At 47.0% G+C, this 18,994-nt stretch overlaps 1 protein-coding gene across 3 annotated transcripts in view; it reads left to right on the top strand.

Annotated features, from left to right (window-relative positions):
- LOC120935943 (catechol O-methyltransferase-like) overlaps positions 1-18,479 on the top strand; it is an 86,035-nt gene extending 67,556 nt beyond the window's left edge. For all 3 annotated transcript variants that reach the window (XM_040347991.1, XM_040347976.1, XM_040347982.1), the window contains exons 3-5: positions 5,377-5,570; positions 15,462-15,593; positions 18,080-18,479. In XM_040347991.1, coding sequence (XP_040203925.1) covers positions 5,377-5,570; positions 15,462-15,593; positions 18,080-18,259 — 506 coding nt within the window. In that variant the 3' untranslated portion in view covers positions 18,260-18,479. The remainder of the gene's footprint in view (positions 1-5,376; positions 5,571-15,461; positions 15,594-18,079) is intronic.
- The last annotated feature ends 515 nt before the right edge of the window (positions 18,480-18,994 follow it).

The raw sequence follows: 18,994 nt of genomic DNA, 5'->3' as shown, positions 1-18,994 counted from the left end.
GACCAGGCCCCTTTTTGCGATTCGGCACTGCGTCGATTTAACTGACAATTGCGCGGTAATGCAACGTGGCTCCCAAACAAAATTGGCGTCCTTTTTTTCTCACAAATAGAGCTTTCTTTTGGTGGTATTTGATCACCTCTGCGGTTTTTATTTTTGCGCTATAAACAAAAATAGAGCGAAAATTTTGAAAAAAAAACAATATTTTTTACTTTTTGCTATAATAAATATCCCCCCAAAATATATATATATAAAAAAAAAACATTTTCCTTAGTTTAAGACGATACGTATTCTTCTACCTATTTTTGCTAAAAAAATCGCAATAAGCGCTTATCGATTAGTATTCGCAAAATTTATAGCGTTTACAAAATAGGGGATAGTTTTATTGCATTTTTTTTTAACTACTAATGGCGGCGATCAGCGTTTTTTTCATGACTACGACATTATGGCGGACACATCGGACAATTTTGACACATTTTTGGGACCATTGTAATTTTCACAGCAAAAAGTGCTATAAAAATGCTTTATTTACTGTGAAAATGACAATTGCCGTTTGGGAGTTAACCACTAGGGGGCGCTGAAGGGGTTAAGTGTGACCTCATATGTGTTTCTAACTGTAGGGGGCCGGGGCTGGATGTGTGACGTCATTGATCGCCTTTCCCTATATTAGGGAACAGACGATCAATGACAGCGCCACTGTGAAGAACGGGGAAGGTGTGTTTACACATACCTCTCCTGGTTCTTCAGCTCCTGTGACCGATCACGGGACTCCGGCTGAGATCGGGTTTGCGGGTCCTGCGGTCACGGAGCTTCAGACCGGGTCGCGGGTGCGCGCCTGCGACACACGGCTGGGCATTTCACAATCATGTACAGGTACGTGATTGTGCCCAGCCGTGCCATTCTGCCGACGTATAGAGGCGTTGGGCGGTCCTTAAAGCGGGAGTTCACCCATTAATATATTTTTTTAAACAATCCCCTTAGCTTCATGCTCGTTTTGTCTAGGGGAATCGGCTATTTGTTTTAAAATATGAGCTGTACTTACCGTTTTCGAGATGCATCTTCTCCGTCGGCTTCCGGGTATGGGTCTTCGGGAGCGGGCGTTCCTTCTTGATTGACAGTCTTCCGAGAGGCTTCCGACGGTCGCATTTATCGCGTCACTAGTAGCCAAAAGAAGCCGAACGTCGGTGCAGCTCTATACTGCGCCTGCGCACCGACGTTCGGCTTCTTTCGGAAAATTTTGACGCGATGGATGCGACCGTCGGAAGCCTCTCGGAAGACTGTCAATCAAAATAGGAACGCCCAGTCCCGCAGCCCATACCCGGAAGCGATGGAGAAGATGCATCTCGTAAACCGTAAGTACTACTCATATTTTAAAACAACTAGCCGATTCCCCTAGACAAAACGAGCATGAAGCTAAGGGGAAAAGGTATATTGTACGGGTGAACCTCCGCTTTAAGTGGTTAAGAAGGCTTAAAGATAAGAAAGTAAAAGGTTTCCTAGTACTGTCCATGCACTGCAGTCCTAAATCTGGACCAGGAACCCGTAGAACCTTTTTCACTGAACAGAATGTTTGTTTGGTTAGTCTTTCCCTGCCTATGACTCAACCTTACTTCAAAATAGAATTCTAGGTTTTCTGACCAGTTTGGACCAAACAAAATTTGCCAGAACAAATTGGCTGCTGCTTAGGCTGTAATACACTGTAGTAGCTTGTGCTACGTGAGATTTCCCCTTCCCCTTTACTGACAGATATAGAGAGAGGTGGTTGTACCACATTGCTGCCATTTAAGAGAAGTCTTTCAATATATTTATTTTTCCAGTAAATACAGTAAAACCTTGGTTTGAGAGTAACTTGGTTTGAGAGCGTTTTGCAAGACAAGCAAAATGTTTTAATAAATTTTGCCTTGATATACAAGCAATGTCTGGATATAAGAGTAGTGTCATGTCACAACTGAGTATAAAACAGAAGAGAGGCCAAATTTATTTGGAATAAGAAAGGCCCACGAATAGCTTCCCGTAGCCTTTTTAATCTCACCACACAAGGTGGTTTAGGACTCCCAAACCTTTTGCTAGACTTGCGCAGTTGTCAGACTTGTATCTTAAAATCGAACAACCCGACTGGATATCTATTGAAACTCAGGCTTCACCCACCTTATCGCTGGAAAGCTTATTATGGTGCTCTTCCAAAAGCAGGCCTCCTATTTTGTCTCCAACCCTTTCACAATCCTTAGCATTTTGGGACTCACTTCGGGGTCTTCCTTCCTTGATCTCTAAGCTTCAACCTCTGGCTAATTTATTGAAGGACCCGATATTTTCCTTAGATGTTGATATAGAAAACTTCAAATGGTGGTGTGACAAGGGGGTGTACCGCATTGGACACTTTTTTTTCTCGCTCAGGTCCCCTTTCCATGGAATATTTCATTGACAAATTTGGTCTTTCTCCTACAGAAAGATCTAGGTTCTGTACAATCTCTAAGGCCTTGTACACAATATAGGATTGCCAGAGGAGAACGGTCTGAAGGTTGTCCTAGGTTAACCTATGAAGCTGACTGATGGTCCATCGTGCGTACACACCATCAGTTAATAAACCGATCTTGTCAGAACGCGGTGACGTAAAACACGACGTGCTGAAAAAAACGAAGTTCAGGGCTTCCAAGCATGTGTCGACTTGATTCTGAGAATGTGCGGGTTTAAAACCATTAGGCGTCCATTGGTTCAATTTTAAAGCAAGTTCTCATTTTTTTGACCGAAGGTTAAAGAACCTATGGGGCCTACACACAATCGGTTTGGACTGATGAAAACGGTCCTTCAGACCGCTCTCCTCTGGCGATCCTATCGTGTGTACGAGGCCTAACTTCACCCATAAACTATGGGATTGTAATTCTATGGCTGGAGGTTTCACGCCTTACGGACTTAGATGTGAACAGGCCAAGGACAGGAGAGGTATGATTTCGTCACTAGCCTCTAATACTAATAAACTACCTTATATGCTAGCCTGGGAAAAGGATACCCAAAATGACTGGGATTTAAAGGATTGGTTTGGTAACTTCTCTAGATCACTAAAAGGCATTCTTAACATATCACTTGTAGAAGCAAATATTACAATTTTTACAAGATGGTATCTAGTTCCCACAAAAATAGCCTCAATGTATCCCGCCTCCTCCCCTCTATGTTTTAGAGGCTGTCAGGGTTTAGGATCAATGATTCATATTTGGTGGGAATGTCCCAAGATCCGTGGGTTCTGGAACAAAGTTTTCCATATCATTCGAAAACTGATTCTTTTTATTCTAATGGGTGCTAGAATCACCATTGCCAAAGCGTGGAAAAAAACAACAGTTTCTATTATAGTAATGAAAAGAAAAGTTTCTTAATGGAACAAGAAAAATTCATAAATTCATTATTAGATGAAAACATAAAATTTGAAGCTGTCTGGGAACCCCGGGCTCGCTTTTTGGGTTTTTCTTTACACTCTTTGTAATTAGCAGTACCGATCACTGTGTATTAAAGTATACATTGAGCAGGTAGGCCTCCTTTTCCCTCCTTTTTTTTTTCTTTTTAATATATGTATCTATTCTCTTTCTTATCTATTTACTTCTCTTTACATTTTGACGATTCTCTGAAGATACATAACTTGGTTCTGTACTGAGTTATGGTATAACTTTTCACATGTTTCCAACAATTTAAGGTTCTTAGGGTCTGTACATTAAAGCAGTTACAATGATTTGAAAATAGAATGTGCATCACTTCTAGTTCACAGGTTATTCCTGACATTGAAAAATATGTTTGATTTTGCAAACACTTGACCCTCCTCTTCTTTATTATCTATACCGGGGGTGACGTAATGTTTAATTCAGAGTTGGGTGGGGTGGGGGGGCCTTCTTAATCCTTCGGACACAGTTAGATCCCTTTAGGGGTGTCTGGGGGGGTTGGGTGGTCTCCTCACCATTCAATGTTTATACACATGAAATAGCTGATTACCTCTTGTGTAGAGATACTAATATGCTTCAATATAGTACCGGTATGAGGAGGATGATGGGATGATAGGATGAGATTTCCTCTTCTCCCCCCCCCCTTTTTTTTTCTATCTTTTATCCTCTCTTCACATTTAATTTTTGCAATTGCTATTGCTTATGTTTTGGTATCAGATCTGTGTGGATATTTCTTTCCTTGGAAGAAGTTCTTGCTTTTGACCTAATACATTTCGATTTCACTGTATATTTTATATACTGTAACTTTATCCTACAGTTTATATTGTAATGACTCTATTTTATTTGAAATGAACACAAACTTGAATGAAAAAAAAAGAGAGAAAGAGAAGAGAGGCACCTCCTAAGTGTAGCAATATGGTTACATTTAATGAAGTTACAACATTTAGCAACTTATTGCTACACTTAGAGGTGCCTCTCTTCTCTTTTATACCCTGTAAAAAAATGCTTTCATATACAAGTGCTTTGGATTACAAGCATGCTTCTGGAACAATTTATGCTCGCAAGTTTTTACTGTACAAGACTTCCTCTCATTGACTGAGATGGAGATCATGATGTCATCTGCTGTCTGTCCAATTCGGCAGATCAGAGGAAGCTTTGTATTCATTGAAAAAATACAAGGCTTCTCCTTAATGCTAGAGATGCAGTAAACAACAGATACATTGTAATTTGTGGCTCCCGAGAGACTCAGCTAGTACAATGCATTGATTTTTGTTGACATTTTATTACCCACTGACACTGAAACACGTGTTTCTGATGCTCAGTGCTGCTGCTAACATCGGCGCATATTTATGCCGCCATAGCGTATCTCTTTTATGCTACGCCGGCGCAACGCACAGAGGCAAGCACTGGATTCACAAAGCACTTGCTCCCACTCGCTCTTAAAGATACGCTGGGTTTCCTCGGCGTAAGCCAGTGTAGGTGGAAGTGGGCGTGAGCCATGCTAATGAGGCGTGACCCCATGCAAATGATGGGCCAAGCGCCATAGAAGTACTTAAAATGAACGGCGCATGAATGGCCGCATCCCAGTGCGCATGCTCAGAATCACGTCGAAACAACTGCCTAAGATGTGTTTACACACACAGCTCCCGGTTCTCGCTCGGTCACGAGCGATCCTGGGTGCCCGGCGGTGATCGCGCGATCACCGCCGGGCACTCGCATCAGAACCAGGGGCGAGCAGGGGGGGCGCGCCCCTAGTGGCCGCAAAGCAAAACCACGCAATATTACCTGATTTTGCGCAGCCGAACCGACCTGTCGCCGTAAAACTACGGTGGGCGGTCGGCAAGAGGTTAATAGAATTCTTTTTTAAGCCAGCGTTTTATATTTTATACTTTAAATATTTTATACCAGTTTACTTTTAACCATCTTATATATCATGTTTGTGTATTTGTTACAGGCCTGATCTTGGACAATGTAGTAAAAGAGACCAACCCAAACACATTACTTGAACTGGGCACATACTGTGGATACTCAACAATCCGAATAGCACGACTCTTAAAGCCTGGAGCTTGTTTTTTTACTGTAGAGTTTAACCCTGCATATGCTGCAGTAGCCAAACAGATAATTGAATTTGCTGGACTTAAAGACAAGGTATTTTTTTTTTACCACAACCTTCTAGATATAGTAGCTTGTTAACTGTTAAAGTGGTTGTAAACTCCAGTCATTAAATCTGAATAGAGCAAATATATCTGTAGCGCTTAGTTGTCGCTCTCTAAAGCTCTAAGGGCCAGATTCAGGTACAAATGCGGCGGCGTAACGTATCGTCTTTACGTTACACCGCCGCAAGTTTTTAGCGTAAGTGCCTGATTCACAAAGCACTTACCTGTAAACTTGCGGCGGTGTATCGTAAAGACGTCCAGTGCAAGCCCGCGTGTACCATTTAAATTAGGCGCGTTCCCGCGCCGGACGTACTGCGCATGCTCCGTTTTGAAATTCCCGCCGTGCTTTGCGCGAAGTGACGTAATTTTTTTGAACGGCGACGTGCGTAACGTACTTTCGTATTCCCGGACTTCTTACGCAAAAAAAAAAATTTTTGAAATTCGACGCGGGAACGACGGCCATACTTTAACATGGCTCGTCTAAAGTTAAGCCATGTAAAAGCATGCTTAACTTTGCGACGGGAAAAAATTACTAGCGACGACGTAACGAACGCGAAAACCTTCGTGTATCGCCGTAAAAGCTCATTTGCATACCCGACGCTGGAAAACGACACAAAAACTCCACCCAGCGGCAGCCGAAGTATTGCAGCCTAAGACCTGAAGGCGTACGAAGCCGTAAGCCTGTCGGATCTTAGCCAAAAGCCGTCGTATCTTGTTTGTGAATCACAAATTAAGATACGACGTGGGAAAATTTGAAAATATCTCTTCTGTGAATCTGGCCCTAAGGCCCCATACACACGATAGAATCCATCCGCTGAAAAATCCCAGCGAATGGGTTTCAGCGGATAGATTCTATGGTGTGTACACTCCAGCGGATCTGTTTCCACGGATTTTTCTCCCATGCGATGGATTTCCAGCAGATAAATATTTGAAGACATGTCTTCAAATCTATCCGCTGGAATCCATCCCAACGGATTGATCCGCTGGTCTGTACAGACTCACCGGATCAATCCGTCCAAAGGGATCCCCCGCATGCGTCGTAATGATTCGACGCATGCGTGGAATTCCTTATATGACTGCGTCGCGCACGTCGCCGCGTCATCATCGCAGCGACGGCGCGACACGTCATCGCCAGAGGATTTCGGCGCGGATTTCGATTCGATGGTGAGTACACTCCATCGCATCAAAATCCGCGCAAATCCTCGAGAGGATTTATCCGTGGAAACGGTCCGCTGGACCGTATCCGTGGATAAATCCTCCCGTGTGTACGGGGCCATAGTGTTGTTTCTCTCTGATGTATCTTTGCTCTGTTATAAGCATGAGTCACTTCTGAGAAGTTTTCCACTTTAAAGCACTATTTCAGTATTTGATAGGAGAGTTTCTTACATCTCAAAGAGACTCTGTTGGTGAGATATCTGCACTTGGGTTTTTGAATTTACACACCTTCTGTGCCATTATAAAGGGTTCCCACAATCCCTGTTGGCAGGTAGATCTCACTCTTGGGCCTTGTACACACAGGCAAACATGTCCGATGAAAACGGTCCGCCGGACCGTTTTCAGCGGACATGCCCGCCCGGAGATTTCTGTATGATGGCTGTACACACCATCATACAGAAATCCGCGCGTACACGATACGCGGTGACGAGGCCGCGACAATGACGCGGCGACGTGCACGGCCCTGGAAGTTCAATGCTTCCACGCATGCGTCAAAGTCATTCGACGCATGCGAGGGATGGCGGCCGCTCGGACATGTACGGTAAGTCTGTACAGACGACCGAACATGTCCGACGGACAGGATTCCAGCGGGCATGTTTCTAAACATGTTTAGAAACGAGGGGGCGTGGCCGGGATGTGAACGAGACCAGACGTGTGCTAGCTGAGCTCCGCTCCTACCATTATCCTGGGCAGTTTTTCAGCGCTGTTTCCTTCTTCCAGTATCCATCAGCCTGACACCCTGGGGCGCAAGAAGGCACCCGGTACTCCGAGACCCCCTCCACTGTCTCCGGGTAAGCTACGCTCCTCCGGGGGGACAGGGGATCGAGCCGCGGCGGCCATCTTGCCCACGAGGCTTCCAGCACAGGAGATGTCGGCTGCCTCTCCAGCCTCCCATAATCCGCAGCCATCCCACGCCGCCTCGCATGCTGAGCTTCTGGCGGCGATCAAGGAGGGTCGGGATTCAGTCATGGTCAAAATTGACCACCTAGTTGCGGATGTCAGCTTGATCCGCCATGACATGGACAAATTTAGGGCCCGCTTCACGGAGGCGGAGGGCCGCATCTCACAGCTGGAGGATTCCACACGAGCTGACTCCAGAGACCTGCATGCCCTGCAACTCCAGGTTAAGGCCCTCCAAGAGAAATCTATAGACACCGAAAACAGGCTCAGGAGGAATAATATTAGGATCCTTGGCCTCCCTGAGAGGGCGGAGGGCCCCAGGCCTGCTGAATTTACTGAGACTTTCCTGATTGACCTCCTGGGCCTGCCGGCCATGCCGCCTACCTTCGTTGTGGAAAGAGCTCACCGGGTCCCCCCCAAGCCTCCGATCCTGGGAGCCCCTCCTCGGCCTTTCCTCCTCCGCCTGCTGAACTACCGGGACAGGGACCGTATCCTTGCTGCTGCCAGAGAGAAGAGAGACCTGCTCTACAACGGGGCCAAGATCATGTTGTTCCCTGACTACTCTCCAGAGGTGCAGCACCGACGCCGCTCCTTCACAGAGGTGAGAAGATGCCTGAGGGATCAAGGCCTCAAATTTAGCCTACTCTATCCCAGCAAGTTGCGAGTGATCGACGGGGACCGCACACGCTTCTTCATGGATCCAGAGGCGGCCATGTCGTGGCTGGAGAGTCGCTGAGGATCTTCACTTCGTGGCAAGTATCCTCCTTTGTTGCCCACTTGGCTCCCCCTGAGATGTCAGCCTCTCCCCATCTGGAGGGGCGGCCGGCATTGCCACCTCTCCGATACTGCCCCTGTGCCTGCACTGGCTCCCATCCCCTGGAAGCATCCTTTTTCTTTTTCTTTTTTGCTTTTATTGCTGTTCACATTTTTATTTTTTGTTCCCTCCATATGTGTCGCACAGGCCTGTTTTTGCAGTAACCGGGGCTGCCCCCCCCCCCCCACTTCCCATACTGGTGGATATGCGGGTAGACTGGCCTACATGCGATGATTCCTGTCACTAGACTCTAGATTCGCCATCCTCTCCCTGCTCTCTATGCATATGCCGGTGGTCCCATTCCCAAATTGTATTGCTTTTTTGCCTCGTATTTTAATTATTACCTTCCATCATTTTTCTCCCTGTCTACCTATATAACCCCGACCTCCCACAGGCCCCCCCCTCCTTCATAGATTCTGGGAAGCGGCAGCTATGCATTGTTATGTTCAGGACTCAGCTCTCTTATGATCCATAGGAGCGGTGGCTGCTCAGTGCACAAGCTAGGATACACTTTTTTTATTTTTTTCTTCTCGGCCCAAGGACGTGGTGGCACTCCAGGTTGCTACCCCCCCCCCCTGTGTAAATCGCCCCCCCCGCTGCTGTGTTTGAGTTTTCTTCCCCCACACTTGTTTTGGCGATTGGACACGTTTGATATCAATAGCCTGGACACCGACCGTCGGTCTGTGCTATACCCGCTGCCCGGGTACCAAGTAGGCGACCTGGCGCCTGTTGTGTAGGGCCCCCAATTTTTAGGGGCTCATTTACACCCTTTTTTTTGACTGTTTTTTGGGGAAAAACTATTCCCGCCCCTCCTGACCGTTGTTCGGGGGCCGGGACATAGTAGGATAGGCACTCAGTGCCTGGGAATGTTGTTCTTCTTGTTGTATGTTCAGTGTGATAAGCTCAATGACTTTTACTGCCTTTTAAATGTGCCATACATGGATATTTGCAATGTACAGGGCTATGTGCTTGGGATCTTGCTGCCCCTGGGATACCCTGGGGTGTACCTAGATAGCTATCCTTTCCACTATCCGCCTATTCCACCGAATGGCTGATCGCTCACCTGACTCATTCTCCATCCTTTCTTGGAATGTCAGGGGCCTAAACTCCAAGTTCAAACGTGCCACCCTCTTCCAATACCTAAAAACCCGCTCACCCCAGCTCGTTCTGCTTCAGGAGACTCATCTTATGGGCAGCAAGATCCTAACTCTTAAAAAGCCATGGGTTCAACGGGCGATACATGCTACTTATTCTACTTATGCCAGGGGGGTGTCAATCCTTATTCACAAAAATTTCCCTTGTGTGATTGAGGAGGTCCGAACAGACCCCTTAGGTAAATACGTGATATTGGTCTTCACGCTCTGGGCTCAGAGATACATCATTGTTAACCTCTACATCCCCCCCCCCCTTCTCGCCTGCTTTACTGTACGAAGTGATGGATAAGATTACCCCGTTCTGTCCGGGGAGGGTTCTGATAATGGGGGACTTTAATTCTATACTGTCGCAGGATTTAGATAGACCAATGCCACCTAAACATAGATCCCTAGACCTGCCTGCCTGGGCTCAGGCGATGGGTCTGGAGGAGATCTGGAGATGGAAGCACCCAGGGGCGAGGGCTTATTCGTGTTTTTCGGCTTCCTACAAGACGGCGTCTCGGATAGATTTGGCCTTCTCCAACCCCGCACTGTTAGCGGATGTGTTGGGGGCGGAATATCTATCTAGCGGGCTGTCAGATCACAGTCCCTTGGTTGTAGAGCTCCGGTCGCCGACATCGCGCAGTGCTGCGCTTTGGAGGCTGGGAGCGCAGTGGATCACTCACCCTGACATAGCTGAAAACTTACCCCCCCTACTCTCTGAGTTCTGGGTACATAACACAGGAACTTCCTCCCCCGGAGTTGTCTGGGATGCCTTTAAGGCATACACTAGAGGGCACTACATCTCCTCCATAGCCAATGTCAAAAAACAACACTTGGCCCAGACTCGTGAGCTAGAACGCATCGCCGCTGACAGCACTGACAGATATAATTCGGACCCCACCCCGGACCACTTTGATCTCCTGATGGTGGCCCAACGGGACATGCAGCTGCACCTGGCAGAGGCAACCCGCCTGGAAATCCACAAGGGCAAGCAGCGGGCCTTTGAGCAAGGGGACCGCAATGGTCGCCTGCTGGCTATGATGGCCCAGCACGACCAGCCCCTCACTACAATCTCTTCCCTTCAGACTCCTGAGGGGGGAACCGTGTCCTCCCAACAAGATGTTCTCCAAACCTTTGGAGATTTCTATAAGTCATTGTATTCTTCCAGTTTGCCCACAGACTTCCGACCCGAGTCCCTGAGTGATTTGATGGACCCGTTGGCACTAGGCTGGCTCTCGGACGGGGAGAGGGAGACTTTAGTTAGACCGATCACGGCCCTCGAGGTACAAAACGCCATTCAGTCCTTCCCACCGGGGAAGGCGCCTGGCCCAGATGGGCTCCCCCTAGATTTTTACAGGGCACATGTGGGCCTTTTGGCCCCCCTGTTGGCCCAGCTTTACACTTCAAGCCTGACAGACGGGAATCTCCCTTTGTCCATGTACCATGCACACTTGACACTGATATACAAACCTCCCAAGGACCCAACTCTGTGCGCTTCATACCGGCCCATTGCTCTCCTCAACACCGACTTTAAAATCCTGACTAAACTTCTTGCCCTTCGACTTTACCCCATGCTGCCCACGGTAATAGACTCAGATCAAACGGGCTTCATGCCCCGGAGGTCCACGGACGTGAACCTCAGGAGGCTTTTCACCAACATACATACCCAGCACCTAAACGTGGGAACGAGGACTGTGGCCTCGTTGGACGTCGAAAAGGCCTTCGACACAGTCGAGTGGCCTTTTCTATGGGAAACGTTGCGAAGAATGGGATTCCCCTTACGGTTTATCGACTGGCTTCAGGTAATTTACAGAGCCCCCACCTCGTCGGTGCGCCTGAATGGGGGACTATCTGTCCCCTTCAGGCTCTATCGGGGAACGAGGCAGGGTTGCCCTCTCTCTCCAGCCCTTTTTGCCCTTGCCATTGAACCGGTGGCGGAGGCTCTCCGCACTTCACCACTTATTAGAGGACTCCGTGTGGGCTTGCTGGAGGAGAGGGTGGCCCTGTACGCGGATGATATGCTGCTATTTTTAAATGACGCTGGTCCCTCGCTGCGGGGTGCACTGACTGTGCTGGATGCGTTCGCCTTGGTCACTGGACTCAGGGTGAATTGGTCCAAGTCGCTGCTCTTCCCGATTGACCAGGCAGCCAGGTCTACTTCCCCACCTGATAATCCTCTCTGTTGGGTTGACTCATTTAAGTACCTAGGAGTACATGTTTCAGCCTTGGCCACAGACTTTATCTTATTAAATTTGACCCCAGTCCTCCTGGAGACTCAGTCGAGGATTAAGGCCTGGGAAAATCTCCCGCTATCTGTTTGGGGAAGGGTAAATCTCCTTAAGATGAAAATCGTCCCAAAGTTTATATACCTCTTCCGCCACTCCCCTCAGTGGGTGCCCAAGTCCTTCTTTTGCAAACTAAACCAAATTTTCTCCTCTTTCATTTGGGGCGCCTCCCCGCCACGATACAAATTAGCAACGTTAATGAGGCCTCGGACGCAGGGGGGAATGGCATTCCCCGACTGCTACAAATACTTTCTGGCGACCCAGTTGGTGACCGCGGCCTGGCGACCCAGTTGGGACCATTGGCATGCCCGGACGGGACTAACACCTCCACTGCCCTGGAAGCCTCGGTGGTCGGTTCGCTGGAGGCCCTCCGGTTCTTGCTGTTCCGGGGCCCACGCGCGCCGTACCCCCTGACACCTTCCATGCTTACCACACTACGGGCATGGCGGACGGGACTAGCAATTGAAAAATGCAAACCCACCGAGGTTTCCCCCAATGCTCCTATCTGGCTGAACCCAACCTTGGACCACTTCTATAGACTTCCAGATCCTGTTGCGTGGTCTAGACGCGGCATCAAGTTGATGTCACACATTGTCTCGCAAAATGAGTTGACGCCCTTCGAGGAGCTCCGGTTCACATTTAATCTACCTCCACATTATGTTTTCAGACATCACCAACTGACACATGCGTTTACAGCACAATTTCCTCGGTCATCATGCATCGTGGCCCAGTCGGAGCTGGAGAGAACACTTAGGTTTGGTTGTGATGCAAAGCCCACTTCGCGCTTGTACTCCTACCTGATCTTTGTGTCTCTCCCTCCCTTGGACGGGCTGAGATCCAGGTGGCAGAGTGACATACCCACATTGGATACGGACGATTGGGATGACGTGTGGGACCTCCCCTTTAACACCCTGGTCTCGGTTCGGGACAGGCTAGTGCAATTTAAAATTGTGCATAGAGCATACTTCACCCCGCATAGACTTCATAAAATGAACCCTGCGCACTCCCCGGAGTGTTGGAGATGCAGCGCCTCCCCTGGCGACTTCTCTCACATTTTTTGGCAATGCCCTGTTGTGAAACAATATTGGGAGGAGGTGCTAACATTGGTTAACAAAGTTGCGGCAGTTCAATTGCCCCTGGCAATGGAGGTCTGCCTCCTGGGTATCGTTGAAAACATTGTTCCATCCTCAGCTAAACGTACACTGATAAGCCTGCTACTTTTTTATGCACGTAAGAATATTGCTATGCATTGGAAGAAACCCACACCCCCCTCCCTGATGCAGTGGAGACGTCTGGTTAACTCCAGCCTCCCCCTGTACAAAGATACATATTGCAACCGTGGATGTCCACAGAAATATGATAAAGTTTGGCGAGCCTGGTTGGCTGAGTCGGAAACTGCCGGCTGATCTTTATATGTAACCAGCACCCCTATCACTTAGCCTGGGTCCCGCTGCTGGTATGGACTAGTATCAGGTGTCGACATGTGAGTTTGTGCCATGCTGATGGCTGGGTGCACCCCTGCTCCCTACATGCCTGTCATTGCAACTGAAGCGCACTGTGGTAGTGAATTGTAGCACAAAATTCATGTTTACTATATGCACAATTGAGCTGTGTAATTGTATGTCTTTGTCTTGTCTGTTGTAATTTTTCTTTCCTGTATGTTGTAAAAACTTTAATAAAAACAATTTGAAAAAAAAAAAAAAAAAAACATGTTTAGAAACATTTGTCCGCTCAAACGGTCCGGCGGACAAATGTACGCTGGAAACCTGTCCGCTCGGCCGTACACACGACCGAACATGTCTGCTGAAACTGGTCCGCGGACCAGTTTCAGCAGACATGTTCGGTTGTGTGTACGGGGCCTTGGAGGCATATAAGAAGCCATCTGCTAACTCCAGGCCTACCAGATGTTTAGTCCAGATCAACATTTAACTCATTTAAGGTATAATAATAAAGGTAAAATCAGCAAGCATTATTTTAGCAGAGCAGGGGATATACTTTAACTACTAGTTGAATAGTTTTTAGGGGACTGTACTTTAAAGGAATAGTGCACTTTACATTAGTTCCTGCAGTAGAAATACTGCCTCTATATCTGCTATAAATTGCTATACTTTTTTAACAGTAATGGTATTTTCAGATCCAGCCAGCCTTTTGTGTCTTGGTAGTTTATTTACAGGCAATGGATGCTGAGCCTAACTGCATGCATCCTAGTCTGGTTTAGCGCTTCTGCCGTACAGTACTGTGATACCTGGCTGAAGTCCTGGTGAGGACACTATCTGCACAGAGTTTGCATGTTTTAGCTGTGCTTGTGTGGGTTTCCTCCCACACGCCAAAGAAACACTCAATCAATGGCTCTTTTCAAGATAAGCTCTGGTATGTGCGTGTATGTATGCATGTGAGTTAAGAACCTTAGATTACAAACCTCCTTAACCACTTAACCCCCGGACCATATTGCTGGTCAAAGACCAGAGCACTTTTTGCGATTCGGCACTGCGTCGCTTTAACTGACAATTGCGCGGTCGTGCAACGTGGCTCCCAAACAAAATTGGCGTCCTTTTTTCCCCACAAATAGAGCTTTCTTTTGGTGGTATTTGATCACCTCTGCGGTTTTTAGTTTTTGCGCTATAAATAAAAATAGAGCGACAATTTTGAAAAAAAATCATATTTTTTACTTTTTGCTATAATAAATATCCCCCAAAAATATATAAAAAAAACATTTTTTTTCCTCGGTTTAGGCCGATACGTATTCTTCTACATATTTTTTGTAAAAAAAAAATGCAATAAGCGTTTATTGATTGGTTTGCGCAAAAGTTATAGCGTTTACAAAATAGGGGGTATTTTTATGGCATTTTTATTAATATTTTTATTTTACTAGTAATGGCGGCGATCAGTGTTTTTTTCGGTACTGTGACATTATGGCGGACACTTCGGACACTTTTGACACATTTTTGGGACCATTGGCATGTTTATAGCGATCAGTGCTATAAAAATGCATTGGATTACTATAAAAATGTCACTGGCAGTGAAGGGTTAACACTAGGGGGCGGGGAAGGGGTTAAGTAGATCAGCATTTCCTTCCCTGACAGGACCGGGAGTTGTGTGTTTACACACACAGCTCCCGGTCCTCGCTCTGTAACAAGCGATCGCGTGTGCCCAGGTGCGATCGCGCCCACCAGGCACGCGCACGGGGGCGAGCGAGGCGCGCCCCTAGTGGCCTGCGCAAGAGCCGACGTATAGCTACGGCTCTCGCGCAGGGGAGCCGACCTGCCGCCGTAAAACGACGGCGGCTGGTCGGCAACCAGTTAAAGCAGGGACTGATGTGAATGTACAATATGTAAAGAGATTCGTAAATTGTCAGGGCTTTATACATACTTATAAATAAAGGGAAACGGACATATATGTAGGAAGATCATGGAATCCTAGAGCAGATATCTTTTGCAGTAATCACTTTTGCTTATATAATATATACTGTAATGTGTAGGGTTCAGTAGTTTAGTAGTATCTATGCTGTGTTAAAGTTTTCAATTGATTTTCAGGTTCAGATATTGGAAGGCAACACACACGATATTATTCCTCAGCTAAAGAAGAAATATGAAGTGGACACTCTGGATTTTGTATTTGTGGATCACTGGAAGGAAAAATATTTAGCAGATACCCAACTTCTGGAGGTCAGTGGTAGCCCATGTACCAAGTACATCCATATAGTCTGATAATAATTTGCTACAGGAAAAGTGCATGATTGGACAAAATGCATATAGTTTCTATTAATGCCATTTCCCATGTTAACAACAATACCATATTTTTCACAATAATGATTCATACTTGCCTTCTCTCCAGTGCTGTCTTCCCACAGAACTCACAGATCACAGATTCACAGAGCTGATCGGATGCTGATTTTCCAGCATGTTTCTTCAACAACAGCCGGCTTCTGTGGGATAGACAAGCTGCGCACACTGCCCGAAAGTCGACCAGTTCCTGCTGAACCAGCCAATTTTTGGACAATGTGTACCCAGCTTTAGTGCACCCGTTCCAACATGCTAATGACCTGGACACAAGTACTCTCCAGGAGACAGCCCATGACCATGATCTTTTCTCTGTTAATACCTCTGATATTACCATGTTCTCTCCAAGCTGGGAAGGCGACAGAATAAGCTTAAATTGTTGTAAACCCTTTACAACCACTTTAACCTACAGGTAAGCCTAGATTACGGCTTACCTGTAGGTGCTTGAAATAACTCCCAGACCATTTCTATCTCGGGTCATGCTGTTAAAGGCGGCTCCCACACGCATGCGCAGGAGTGATGTCACGTGACTCCGGCTGGTCACAGAGCCGGAGTTTGCTGCCCCGGAAAGGAAGAGGGGTGAAGAATGGACGCTCGCTAGTAGCGAGGAAGATGGGGACATCGCGGGCCTCTCCTGCAGGTAGGTGTCACATAATGGGCTTCTAGATTGTAAGCTCTAACGAGCAGGGCCCTCTGATTCCTCCTGTATTGTTTTGTAATTGTACTGTCTTCCCTGAAGTTGTAAAGTGCTGCGCAAACTGTTGGCGCTATATAAATCCTGTATAATAATAATAATACTATGCGATGCATAGTAGTCCATTATGCTTTACCTTTGCAGGGAAACAAAGAGGAAGTAACACCCCACAGGGTTTACTTCCTCTTTAAAGTGTTACTAAACCCAGTATATGAAAATAGTTCATCCATCTCCCCACAGTGTCCACAGCTCATAAATCTTTTTTTTTACATTAAAATATTGCCACTATATATCTTTTTGGATGACCTGTATACTACGGTTACATGATAAACTGCCCAGTTTCTCCAGTGGTGAGAGTTTAGGTGGGAGGAGATTTCCACTACAGCCTGTATACACGCCCACATGTGTGATGTCAATATCATGTGACCTGGCTAGCTCTGAGAACAAGTATTCTCTCCAGCGTAAAAGACACTGAGCATGTGCAGGTTGGCTACCCTGCCTGTGTTATCTGGCTTTCCCCAGATAGACAGTGCAGGGAGGGAATGATCTGTGCATACAGGATAAAACAGCCTTTTTACACAATGCAGAGGATTAACCCATTAAAGGGGAGTTCCAGCCATTTGTATGTTTATTAAAAGTCAGCAGCAACAAAAAGTGTAGCTGCTGGCTTTTAATAAACAGGCACTTACCTGCTCCAGCGACGCGCCGGCCGGGGCTCCGCTCCTCTCCCCCCCTCCCCGGCCGGCGTCTTCATCTTCAGTGTGGGCACCCGGCCGTGACAGCTTTCGGCTTCACGGCCGGGCACCCACTGCGCATGCGCGAGCGGCGCGGCACTGCGCATGCGCGAGCGGCGCGGCCCGGTGCCGCGCCCTGTAATTGGCCAGGAGATCGCCTAGGACCTGTGACGTGTCCTAAGCGATCGCCTACAGCAGCCACTTCCTGAAGGCGACTAAGCTTAGTCGCCTACAGGAAGGAGGAAGTGGGACAGGAAGTCCCACTCGTGCTGAAGCCCCCACTCCCCCCCCAAAAAAAATTACATGCCAAATTTGGGTGGAACTCCTCTTTAAGTTCCACAGTGGGTATAGCAAGGATGCTATGCTGCATATACAGACAGATTTTACTGTTGTGGGTTTAGTAACACTTTAACATGGCATTAAAAAAATATTCTCTCACATTTCCCGATCACTGTGCTAGGAAGCTCACTGACCTATTGGCAAATTGCAGGTAGTATGCGGGAAGGGCCAGCTCTGTACTTTTCTAGTGAATGTAGTAATTTGTATATTAAAGTGGAATCTCCACTTGTCTGCCTCCTCCCCCCCTCCACTGACACATTTGGCACGTTTTAAACGGGAGTGGGTACCTGGTTTTGATAGGTACGTGCTCCAAGGCTTCACTGTCAATTTCCCTTAGTCACGATGGCATTGTCAGCACTCGATAGCCAATTGAAGAATCAACTTGGGTGAGGACACCACTGGGTTCGGTGACAGGTAAGTGCCCTAATATTAAAAGTCAGCAGCTACAGTATTTGTAGCTGCTGACTTAGATTTTTTTTTCTGAAGAAGCCTGGAGCTCCTCTTTAAACCCACAGGGTATGAAGGATTGAAGGATGTTTCCGTAGGCATGTACAAGCATATCTATGTGCTAACCTAAAGTCTTTTTTTTTTTTTTCTCTCTACAGAAATGTGGTTTGCTCAAAAAGGGCTCTGTCATCCTCGCAGACAATGTGATTGTTCCAGGGGCTCCAGACTTTTTGGAATACGTCCGTACTTGTGACCGCTATGACTGCACACACTATCCATCCTTTTTGGAGTATATGAGTGAGAAAGATGCACTGGAGAAGGCTGTGTTTAGAGGATAGATGGTATTATGATGTAAATAGGTCAGAGGAGCCTTTGATAACAAGAACAAATGATACTCAGACCTCTTTGGTTTATGGCCCATGTCATGGCACAGTGACTTCTTACAAGGTCTTACGCTGGCCTTATATCTATAGGCCCAGATAGGCGTAAATATAAGCGGGCCTATCGTATCGTAGTTACGCTACGCCGCCGCAACTTAGAGAGGCAAGTGCTGTATTCACAAAGCACTTGCGTCTAAAGTTACGGCGGTGTAGCGTAAATGTGCCGGCGTAAGCGCACCTAAATCAATTGAGGAACAGGGGGGCGTGTTTTATGTAAACTAAGCATGACCCCACGTAAATTACGCTTTTTTCGAAACGGCGCATGCTCAGTATCACGTCGAATTTTCAAATTAAATTACGCCCGCTCAATGCCTAGACGACTTGAACGTAACTTCCGCAAAGCCCTATTCGCGAAAGTTTTACGCAAATGACGTAAACAACGGAAAATTGGGCGCTGTCCCGACGTCCATACTTAACATTGCGTACACCTCATTATAGCAGGGGTAACTTTACGCCGGTCCGACGCCTTACGCAAACGACGCATATAGATACGCCGAGCGCAAGTACGTTCGTAAATCGTCGTATCTACCTAATTTGCATATTCTGCACGTAAATCTACGGAAGCGCCACCTAGCGGCCAGCGTAAATATGCAACTAAGATACGACGGCATAAGAAACTTACGTCAGTCGTAT

This window comes from Rana temporaria, chromosome 1 (genome assembly GCF_905171775.1).
Source record: "Rana temporaria chromosome 1, aRanTem1.1, whole genome shotgun sequence".
NCBI classification, from domain to species: Eukaryota; Metazoa; Chordata; class Amphibia; order Anura; family Ranidae; genus Rana; species Rana temporaria.
Note: the sequence above shows the minus strand (reverse complement) of the source record. Positions and strands in the feature narration are given on the sequence as shown.